The sequence below is a fragment of the Echiichthys vipera genome (genome assembly GCF_963691815.1).
Source record: "Echiichthys vipera genome assembly, chromosome: 10".
Classification (NCBI taxonomy): domain Eukaryota; kingdom Metazoa; phylum Chordata; class Actinopteri; order Perciformes; family Trachinidae; genus Echiichthys; species Echiichthys vipera.
The window spans coordinates 28,479,106-28,491,352 of NC_139835.1; the positions used below are offsets into that span (position 1 = coordinate 28,479,106).

A 12,247-nucleotide genomic window follows, 5' to 3' on the forward strand; every position below is an offset into this window, starting at 1 on the left:
TGGGGATTCAAGTGTCGTCGCTCGACGCCACTCAGACCCCTGTGTCACCTCGGTAAGACTCTCCTAACGAAGCCAGCTGCTGCGTGGTCCGTGTTCTGGTTTGTTATATTAAGAACACGACTCCTGGAGTTAAGAAGGGAGGAAGGGGACTGTTAAAGGAACGCGAGGCACCGTTATAGGGCTGCGGCTGGTCTATTTTTTGCACTTTGCTGTCATTTTTAATAGTTTTGTGGGTACTTGTGGTCATTTTGCATTTATTTTTTATCATTTTGGGTTTTTTTTCATCAACATTTTATGGGCCCACATGCCTGTGCCGCTCGGCCCCCTGGGTAATCCATCCATGTACAGAATAGACAGTCAGACCGCACTTCTGCACCCACTTCTGATCAGTTTTTGAGTTCCCATGTATAAATGTAGACAAAAACCGACGTATCCCATTCACCGAATAAAGTTGATATAATACAAAAAGACTAACTTGTTTTATCCGATGCATAACTTAATTCAAATTTACACATCTTTAAACAAAAAAAGTGCATAAAATGTGACAGATATTTGAAATAATTTGTCCGATAACCTCAGCAGAAGCTCTGAATGTCAGAAACCGACACGGGGGTGCAGCCTCACAGCGTGCCAACACGCCCAGACCCCGTTACATCACCGCCTTGTTTGACACGGCTGCGATAAGACATTTCCAGCGAGAGTGCCTCAGTGGTACCACTGCTGTTAGCACATCCGCTGATGATCTGGAGACAGCTGCTGCACTCCATCGCCGGGTAAAGCACTCGTATGTTTATACGCTAAATAAATACCAGACATAAAAAGAACAAAAACTGACAGATTGCTTTGCGGAGAGGCAACGTTCACGGTTTAATCACACCCTTGCTTTTTAATGCGGAGTACTTTCATTATGTCAAAACTTCAAAGTTTTGGAAATGTGCCGTCATACAGCTGAAAGCATTTATCTAAGGAGTGTGTTTTACTCCTGGAAGTTTAAGTCTCCGGAGACACGCGGATAAAAGGGAGAGTCTGTAACCTGGGTGACAAATCTGCACAATAACGTCGCTAACTGTGGTACGATCCGAGCTGTAATAACACAGCGGATGATATCTTTGAGCAGCAGTCAGATTAACTGCATCCTGGTATGGCTCCAGCTTTCACATTTAAAGGGGAAGTTCTGATGTTTTGAAGTGTGTTTGTATGATGTACTCCTCCGTAGTCACTGTGACCAGCAGCTCCGATGTACTGCTGCGGAGCGAAACGTATTAAAGACGCGTCAAAAACAACAATATCGACCCTGTTTCAGTTCTCCTCTGCTCTCCTCAAAGCCGCCAGACTCCACTGATAATAAAAAAAAGAGTAATTTTACCTCAAAGGACACAGGAGACGCCGATCAACTGCTGCCTTGATCAGTTATTTTATTTTTTTTAAGTTTCTTACCCTAAAAATACCAAAAGTCACAGAAAAACACAAACAAATAACAGATGGAGGCAGCAGTTTTGAGTCTGCTGCGTTTGACGGGAGAGAAGAAAGGCCTCGGTCACTCTCCTGTAAACTTAAACACTTAAGCCCATATTGATTTTTTTTTTGTCTGTCCTCCTGTCTGCTTCTCCAAACTGAGAGCACGCCGGCCGCCGTCGACTGTAGGTAACACGCTGAGTATGGAGAAGCAGCTTAGAACATCCAAACTACCCCTTTAACACACTGAGCGAGAGGAAACAGTGCAAATAGTGAAGTGTGGGTTTTTATTCCGTCGTTTCTCTCCACCGTGTCTAAACGGCGGTTTGCTCAGCCTGCTGCTCCGGTGGTTTTCGGTTATGTTGTGTGCACACATACTGCAGGAGATAATTTGGTCTAATGCATTTTAAATGGTCTTGGAGTCTAGAGCCAAGACAAGTATTAATTGCCTCTTGCTTGGCTTGCATTTTTATTGATGCGCCGTAGTGGAATAACCTTGGAAATGATCGATTATTAGCTGTAATCAACATTAACCTATTAAATTACATTAAGTGGCGAAGCTTTTGTTGTTGTTGCTGCGGCGGCACTCACCTTGGTTACAGGTGGTTCCCCCGTAGGCCGACTGAGAGCAGTCGCACACGTAGCCGTTGCTCTTCTCGATGCACCGCCCTCGGTTGTGGCAGAGGCTGCTGGAGCCGCTGCAGTAGCCGGGGCAACCGGAGGTCACCCCCGGCGTCATCTTGGCCCTCTCCTCCAGGTCGAAGCTCACGCTGTTCACCGTCAGGGTCCTGATGCAGCCCAGGAAGCCCCTCTGCTGCGACGCCGTTCCTCCTGGAGAGGAGAAGAGCAACAGTTGAGTCACATCTAATGTTGGCTGGCTGTGCTGAGAAGACGATTTTGTATTCCCTTTAAGGCTGATGAGGATTTACGGAAAACATCGACTTAATTCCAGTTTGCGTCTCCGTCGGCACTTAAGCACGTAAAACCTCATTAGGACTAAATAAACAATGTAATGGGCTTGACAGCTTTCACGAGACATCAGTGTGCGACGCACATAGAGAACCAACACGGTGACAGCTGCTCAGTTACACTTCACACAGGTGGGAGAATGATGCCTTTTGATTGAAATGTCTCACGTTGTTGTGACTATAACTCGCGACAGGTATAATTTAAGGCTATCATTTCCCGTCATCATCCCCCTGAGACTGATTAATTGTAGAATAAAGATGTCTGGTGGTTTGTTTTGTAGGATTTCCTGTATTTCACCCCTCTCTCCTTCTGTCCTGAATGTTTTTCTGTGAATTTCTCATATTTTTAACCTTTCTAAAGTCAAAGACAAGGTGCCTGTAGACATACAGTAACTGCCAGGCCTTTTTTGATGCGTTTGCTTCATTCCCCTGCGGTAAAGAGCTGATGCCCTGCAATGTTTCATGTACCTCCTAACACACCTGGGTCCGTATTCACAAAACATTTCATCCAACCACTGGGAGGACTCCTGAATAGAGCGCTGCAGGGATTATGTATTTTTGTAGGCCGACCCTGAAGTCAGCGTCGCTCTGGTTCCCTCGGCAAAAAGCCGCTGGGATCTTTCCTTTAGATTACAGCAGAAAATAAACCAAAGTTTGGTGGTGGACAAAAGTTTATGATGCTTAAACATTTTGATCTCCACAACTGAGCAACACTTTTGTGATTTTTGAAGCTTAAATGCACTCGAACTACAATACCCACTAGATAGATAGATAAATATATATAACTTTATTTATCCCCCAGGGGTAATGAGGTCATCGTAGCAGCGGTACAGTACGATCAGAAATACAAAGTATAAAATACAATAAGAGTACAGTAAGTGGATTTTCAGGTGCAAGATGAAGAGAGAAAGGTGCCTTTTTAATGCGGTAAACTAGCTCCCACTATTGATGATGGTTGTCTCATTTGGCCACTTGTTAGCAACCGCCTCTTTTAAAGACAAGCACATGTTACAAAATTAACTGACATATTTTATCTTGTAGAACAAAATGCTAAAAAAATCATAGAAGGGTCTTTTTCGGCAAATACATTCATCATATAAGCCACTGAGACAGTTTTTTTCATATAACAACTAAAGTCGCTAACAACCGGATGCGGCTAAAACACTGATCAGCACGGTGAACGCATTAAAACGTCTTTTTTAACTAAATAACACTAAACCTCTGCAGTAGCATGAGAAGAGTCCCTACACATAAAATGATGCACCAATGGGGAGTATTAGTGGTTAAAAAAGATGTTTTAATGCGTTCACCGTGCTGCCCCGAGCTAAATAGTGTTTTAGCCGCATTCGGCTGTTAGCAACTGTTAGCGACTTTCCGGGATTTCTCCGTTAATGGTTGTTACACAAAAAAATTTGTCTTGATAGCTTATTCGATGAGTATATTTGCAGAAAAAGATCCTGGGATGATTGTATGCCAGAATGTCCCTTTAAGAGATCTAATTAAAAAAGCCATTTAAAGAACCGTCTGACCCTGAGGCGAGGGAACAGGAAGTGCAGAAATGCAAACTCCCTTCCAGGTTTAAGGACTCACTCCTGCAGCACTAAAGGCTCCTCTTAAAACCTATCCCATGTGTGCACTCACACATACACACAGCAGGTGACCAGGGTCTGAAACTAACCCTCGCCAAGCGCCAAATGCAAGAGCAGCTTTGCTAACGCTAGCTGGCAGTTGACCGGTTGCAGCAGCAGAGCGGCTAATGTCCCCTATCATTTAACAATATCGTATAACAGTGGAGCGCCACCAGGTGGATGTTGTTTGTCTGTCCGTGCATCAGAGTGACGTTGTGACGGGCTGCTCCTCCGTCTAGCAAGTATGCTAAAGACATCATCTAACCGCGCAACCTTGGCTGCTGAGTGGAATAGGTCATTTTGGACCCTCGCAGGGCTATTTCTCATTATGTTAGCTAGCTTTAGCCGACACATCACACGCGTGGTACTCTTTGATGTAAAAATCAGAAATGCAGAAGACGAGAACAGCGTAAAAATGTACCTTTGTCTTATTCCAGCGGCTTTATACCTACTGTGAATGCTAAAGATGTCTCAATACAATCTAAAACACATTTTATACCCTAGAACTGAAATCACCCTCGGTTGTGGAAGCCGCCTGTATGTGTTCAGCTTCATAAATAAGGTTAACTGCATCCTTTGAGTGTAATAACGGTCTAATCAGATGGAACGATTACGCAGTCAAATTCAATTTACGTGCCTTAAAGAACAGCGCGTCTCAATCACTGTCACTCTGAAGGAGCTTTTAAATAAATAGTTAACAGCCCTGCTGTAGTACATAATATACTGTGAAGCTATTACATTTAACAGCAAAAATCCTGTACGGAGTAAGTGATAAATTCGACATTAATTTCAGTGTAGCTGCACTCAAACACTCTACTATCCATCACTCCTCAGGCGGTGAGACTCCTCAACTCATCCTCCGTCGTTATACTTTTTATTCCTGGACTACAACTTGCATTTAATAGTGCAACCTTGTGCTGTAGAGTGACAATAAATGAACTGTGTAGCAATTTTTTGTGACCAACAAGCTGCATCTTTAGCAAATAGCGCTCTATTTAAGGACGTGCTGGGTAAAGGAAATGGCACCAGTGCAACGTTTTTCATGAGTTAAGTCACGGTGGATTTTGCAGTCGGTAAACTCACATATTTATAAATATATGGTGTGTTCTTGCAGATATTCTTTCTCTAATGAGCTTGCACTGAAGGACATAAACACACACATATATAGTCGCTTTATCGTCTGAGGGAGCGTCGCGCGATTCCACCTTTGTACCTTCTGATGAAAACATACTTTTAAAAGGTTTTATACGCAACGCTGAGAACCACGAGATCCAAAGAGAGCTGCGGCATCTGGGAGAAAGTTAACGCACGACGAGCAACGGAAAAATAAAGGTACCCTTTGGTGAAGAACGTCAAGTGTACGCACACCTGCAAGCACGAGGACGCACGTCGTGGCTATCACGTTATCGCTCACAATATAGATTTCACAGAAGCTGGTGGAGACCAAAGACAGAGCTAAAAGGAGAGTGAATATCGGACTCAACTCATCCTCCATCTTTCTACTTTTTATTCCTGGACTACAACTTACATTTCATAGTGCAACCTTGTGCTGTAGAGTGACAATAAATGAACCCTGTAACAATTTTTTGTGACCAACAAGCTGCATCTTTAGCAAATAGTGCTCAATTTAAGGACGTGCTGGGTAAAAGAAGTGGCACTGGTGCAACGTTTTTCATGAGTTAAGTCGCGGTAGATTTTGCAGTTGGTAAAATCACATATTTAAAAATATATGGTGTGTTCTTACAGATATTCTTTCTCTAATGAGTTCGCACTGAAGGACATAAACACACACATATATAGTAGCTTTATCGTCTGAGGGAGCGTCGCGCGATTCCACCTTTGTACCTTCTGATGAAAACATGGTTTTATACGCGACGCTGGGAACCACGAGCTTTCCATGGAGAGCTGCGGCATCTCGGAGAAAGTGAACACACGACGAGCAACGGAAAAATAAAGGTTCCCTTTGGTGAAGAACGACAAGTGTACGCACACCTGCAAGCATGAGGACGCATGTCACGGCTATCACGTTATCGCTCACAATATATATTTCACAGACGCTGGTGGAGACCAAAGACAGAGCTAAAAGGAGAGTGAATATCGGACTCAACTCATCCTCCGTCGTTATACTTTTTATTCCTGGACTACAACTTACATTTAACAGTGCAACCTTGTGCTGTAGAGTGACAATAAATGAACCTTGTAACAATTGTTTGTGATCAACAAGCTGCATCTTTAGCAAATAGCGCTCTATTTAAGGACGTGCTGGGTAAAGAAAGTGGCACTAGTGCAACGTTTTTCATGAGTTAAGTCACGGTAGATTTTGCAGTCGGTAAAATCACATATTTAAAAATATATGGTGTGTTCTTGCAGATATTCTTTCTCTAATGAGCTCGCACTGAAGGACATAAACACACACATATACAGTCGCTTTATCGTCTGAGGGAGCGTTTCGCGATTCCACCTTTGTACCTTCTTATGAAAACAATTACGTCGTCACCTAACGACAAGTTCTTCTGAGATTAACGGAGGATTTTTGCTCCATTTTGTCATTTCCCTCCTCTGATGAATTATTTCGGGGAGTAAACGACTCATTAAGTGCATGAACTGTGGGCCTACAGTAAAATGGAGAACACTTTTTAAAATGGGGCCCTCCAGAAGGCTGGTGTATTATTAAGGAGGCACATTAAGATGTCACAGGGGGGGGGGGGGCTGCTGGAGAAATAAATGTGAGAGGAGAAGGAGAGCAGCCAGAGCAATAATGAAAATATAATAAAATCCATTAGTTCTTCACAGCAGCTTACAGGGCTGCTTTGTGTTTTGGATCGTTAGCTGCGAGAGACACCTTTGAAGTGTGCCTACATCGTGAGGGACCGGGCGCAAAGTCCGAGATACTTTTAAAAGGTTTTATACGCGACGCTGAGAACCACGACATTTCCAACGAGAGCTCCGGCATCTGGGAGAAAGTGCGCACACAAGGAAATACGGAAATAAAGGTACCGTATTTTCCGCATTATAAGGAGCATAGAACAGACGCGACAGTCGAGGCTGGGGTTACGTTCTGCATCCATTAGATGGAGCTGCGCTATTAAGAGACACGCTTACTGCGTCGTAAGCGTGTCTCTTAATAGGAGCCATTTTGGGCTCTTTACACAAACACACACATGGAAATGAAACGGCACGCTTCACGCAGTCGTATAACTCAACATGCACCGCACGTTACTTCTTCTACGGGGGAAAATAGAGTCGGCGGCTGCTCACCGTAGTTGGAGACCTGTTGTGGCTCAATATTGGTCCATTTATAAGGAGCACCGGATTATAAGGCGCACTGTCGGCTTTTGAGACATTTGAAGGTTTTTTGGGTATAGTGCCAAAAATACGGTACCCTTTTGTGAAGAACGTCAAGTGTACGCTGCACCCCGTGTCGGTTTCTGACATTCAGAGCTTCTGTTGAGCTTATCGGACGAAGCTTTCAAATATCTCTCACATTTTATGCACTTTTTCTGTTTAAAAAAGTGTAAATTTGAATAAAGTTATGCGTCCGATTAAACAAGTTAGTCTTTTTGTATTAAACTAACTTAACCTTCTGTTGTCTTCGGGTCAAAATGACCCGGCCTCTGTGTTAAAAACCCCAAAAAAAATCCCCTAAACGACATTTTTTTAACTTGAAATTTTATGACTTTTCTTAGATTGGCACCAACAGTAGAAAAAGTGAAATGTTGCTTTCGTTCACATTTCCATGTGCGCTGTACAAAAAAAGGTACAAAGGTGGTCTTGGGGTCAAAATGACCCGGGAGGCAAAAAGAGTTGAAATTAAGGTCACAGAGTTATTTACAAACCACAGAATGTTGCAATGTATTAGTCAATCAGTAGCAGACGTAACATGACAAATCATGTGGTCTTCTCGCGGACTGCTGTGCCTTTGATCAGTCTCAGATCAATTAGTAGCAGACGTAAACAAGACAGTAGCAGACGTAAACAAGACCGTAGCAGACGTAAACAAGACAGTAGCAGACGTAAACAAGACAGTAGCAGACGTAAACAAGACAGTAGCAGACGTAACATGACAAATCATGTGGTCTTCTCGCGGACTGCTGTGCCTTTGATCAGTCTCAGATCAATGAGTAGCAGACGTAAACAAGACAGTAGCAGACGTAAACAAGACCGTAGCAGACGTAAACAAGACAGTAGCAGACGTAAACAAGACCGTAGCAGACGTAAACAAGACAGTAGCAGACGTAAACAAGACCGTAGCAGACGTAAACAAGACAGTAGCAGACGTAAACAAGACAGTAGCAGACGTAAACAAGACACAGGTGTTATCGCAGCCTGCAGAGATTATAAAGGTGCTGCAGATGACGGCCCTGAACTCTGTCTGTGCTGAAGCCGTGAGTGTGTCGGATGTTTCAGAAGAAGAAGATGGGGAGGAATACAACCCAGAGCATGATGAATCATCTTCAGAAGAAGAAGAAAACCCTGAAGCTGGAAGAGAGACTTTCCTTTCAAAAAATGGCAAGATAACATGTTCCTCAGCAGCATGTGACCAACACGGCAGGCACGCAGAACAAAACGTCATAAAGATGACCCGAGGACCCACAAGGTATGCCGTTTCTCATGCCCATGACATTGTCTCTATACTCTACCTGTTTATCACACCAGCAATAGAAAAAATAATCCTGGAGGGTTTGGAGGATCTGGAGGAAGCCACTCATCATCCTAGACTACAACCGCAACAAGGGAGGTGTGGACAACCTAGATAAGGTGATTGGAACATACAGCTGCAGAAGGATGACTGCCCGCTGGCCCCTGGTCATCTTCCACAACATCATTGATGTTTCCTCCTACAATGCCTTTGTGATTTGGAGAGAGATCCACCCGACCTGGATGTCTCGTAACCTTAACAAGAGTGAACACAAGGGTGTTCCTGGAGAAGCTGGGAAAGGCACTTTTAATTCCACTCGTTGAAAGAAAGAAGCATGTCCCCCGCACAGAAGCCTCAGCAGCAGTAGTCAAAGCTATTCAGAGTGCAGGAGCTCCTGCTCAACCTGAGGATCCAGCCACCACAGCCACTTCCCCAGCTAGGGCGAGTAAGAGGAAGAGATGTCAGTTCTGCCGTCAAAAGAAGGACTGTGAAACACAGACTCTGTGCTGCAGGTGTAAGACATATATCTGCAAAGGCTGCACACTTGCATTAGTTGAATGGGTTATGTTATTTTTCATATCTTGTATTGTGAATTGTCTGCAATTGATTCCTTGCGTAGTCCTCATTTCAAATTAACTCAATTGATAAACAACGGCACTCGAGTTTCTTTTTGTGTCCGTGCAGCACCTCTCGCTCCTTTAATTTTTAGACCCGGCTCTTCGCCTCACCATCCGAGATCAGTTGTCTGACCTACACGACGGGGTTACCGTGCGAGGCCCAGAGAGGACATGGAGGGGGAAAGCAGCGACGCTTTGGGCCGTGACGTTGCGAGCACAGAGGCACTGGACACCCTCCTCGGGGAGGATGCATTTGAAAATATTGATGTCAACGAGCTCAAAGCTTGTCTCAGTGAGCCGTGCGTTCATCCTCAGAAAAACCCACTGGAGTGGTGGAAGTCCAACAGGCACCGGTATAAAAACAACAACTGAGCGCTGTCTCAAAGCAGCACCTGCTGATACCTGCCACCTCTGAGCCAGCGGAGCGCAGGTGCTCCACAGCAGGACTGGTCTTTAACAGGATGTGAGCGCGGATTTAATTATGTGTTTATAAGGAAACAATGTTTTGAAGTCTTAAAGGGTTACTGGTGACTGTGTTGATTGAGAATAAGCATTATGTGCTGGGTAGGCTGTGTTGCTGTGCGTCATTATTCCTGCAGGAAGATGCGTTGTGTTCTAAAAATAGATTTGGAAATAGGAGGACTCGATTGGCTGTCGAGGAACTGATGCGATCCCTCGATCTTGGAATTAACTACTCGTGCCCATCCCTACTATAGAATCATCTGCTTAGAAGTGATGATACAGTATATTGATCATAGAATAATATTCATTCATTCATTCATCTTCAACCGCTTGTCCCTGTCGGGGTCGCGGGGGGCTGGAGCCGATCCCAGCTGACATCGAGCGTGAGGCGGGGTACACCCTGGACAGGACGCCAGTCTATCACAGGACACATAGAGACGAACAGAGACAGACAACCATTCACACCTACGGGTGATTTAGAGTCATCATTGAACCGAACACCTGCACGTCTTTGAACTGTGGGAGGAAACCGGAGAACCCGGAGAAAACCCACGCAGACACGGGGAGAACATGCAAACTCCACACAGAAGGGCCCCAGCCGGGATTCAAACCAGGAACCACTTTAACATGGAGAAGAAAATTATATTCGGTTCACATCCTCAGCATTTTCGGACAAATTCGGTTTTAAGTGAACACACCTCAACACTGTGTAGTAAATGTAATAAACCTCAACACAAACTCCACACAGAAGGGCCCCAGCCGGGGTTCGAACCGGGAACCCTCTCGCTGTGAGGCGACAGTGCTAACCACCCTCATAGAATAATAGAATAATACAAACTACTAGTTACCAGCCAGCAGTCACTCATAATCACATTTGAAAGACAATGTAAGTAACGTTTTTTGAGTTTCGGCCACTTAAGTTAGATCCGATCTGCATGTTCAACCGTGTGACGTGTAATCAGAATATTCTTTTTTCTTTTAAAAGATTATTTTTTGGCCTTTTTTGTGCCTTTATTTTGATAGTACAGCTTGGAGATTGACAGGATGGGAGAGAGAGAGAGAGAGAGAGGGAGATGTGTGAGAGACGTCTCCATGGAGCAAAGGGGCGCGATCGAAACCCTCTTGTTCATTAACAATATTAATATTAATATGATCCTGAATATAACTTAGCACTTTCAGATGGAAATGTTATTCGTTCTGGGGTGTTCTCGTCGCCCAGCAGTTCATCCTCAGCTACAGGAAAATAAAATATACCCTTTTCCAGGTTTTCCAGGAGGCGTATGAACTGTGAATTAATGCGGGGTTTGAAATAAACCCCAGTGGAAGTATGTTCGTTCTGACAGCGGAGCCTACCTACAAACAGCTGGCTGCTGAGCCGTAAGCGGACGTGTCCATCAGCCGGAGCCTCCAGGAAGCGTAGAGGGAGCTGGTCGACCTGCAGGGAGGCCTCCTTCACGTTGCGCTCTGCCCTCACGTAGTGCCACTGCCTGTCATTCAGGGGGAGGTGGGACTTCACGGACAGGACCGCTGGACCGTTTCCCACATCAAAGGAGAAAGTCACCACTGAGGGAGCTGAGGGAATCACACACACACGCACACACACACACACGCACACACACACACACACACACATGACAGCCAGGTCAGACTGAATGTGATATTAGGTTTTTTTATGTTCCTCTCTATCCTTCCTTTCTGATGCAATGTGATACAATGCTGCTGGGAAAACTTGATGACCTGAATAGATTTATGAGGGGGCTCAGCTGACAGCTCGTCAATATTTCACAACGTCTCCGATGCTGCAGTAATACATAATGGCTCCGAATATCCTGAGAGCTCCTCCCTTTAGGCGCGGCGAACAAAACACGCTGTAATCAACAATTCCAAATCTTTTTTATCACCTATAACAAATAAACTAATGCACTGCTGCTTGAGCTGACTCTCTGAGGACGCGGTTAAGTGCTTATTAAATATGCAGCCTGGTAAGTACAACATCATGTCCCTGAATTCTTTAATGCAATACTAAAAAAAATAAAAATAAAATCCCTCTCAACAACAGCAGCGTGTTCCTTCATTGGTCCTCACGTAAATGAGTCGATGTTCCGCTTAAATTTATTGGATTTGCAGCATTTTGTCGCCGCGTTTCCTCCAGTGGATCCGCGAGGTAGTCTCTCCATCCATCTGGTGTGTTCATTAAGACTTTCGGCTTCACTACACGAGTATTAAGGAAGTGCTTTTAACGTCTCCCGCGACAGCATGACATAGCTGTTGACTGTGTCATTAGTATTACATCACGCTGTGCAGACCTGACAGCCCGCTTCTCGGGGAAATTAAACTGTCAACCGCGGTACAGTTAGCACTTCCATCCGATAAAAGCAACAGAAAATATCACTGACAGCTTTTGTGCCTATTCTTTTTTCCGCATTCTTCGCACGTCCTTGTCATGTACGTCTCCTTTTCTCCACTCTTTTTTCTCTT

The 12,247-nt window shown here is 44.5% G+C and overlaps 1 protein-coding gene across 1 annotated transcript in view; it reads right to left on the reverse strand.

Moving 5' to 3' along the window:
• Positions 1-12,247, reverse strand: part of cntnap5a (contactin associated protein family member 5a) — a gene marked incomplete at both ends in the record, with an annotated part of 139,638 nt that overhangs the window by 13,781 nt on the left and 113,610 nt on the right. Inside the window, 2 exons of the mRNA XM_083922136.1 lie at positions 2,047-2,286; positions 11,123-11,341. Coding sequence (XP_083778262.1) covers positions 2,047-2,286; positions 11,123-11,341 — 459 coding nt within the window. The remainder of the gene's footprint in view (positions 1-2,046; positions 2,287-11,122; positions 11,342-12,247) is intronic.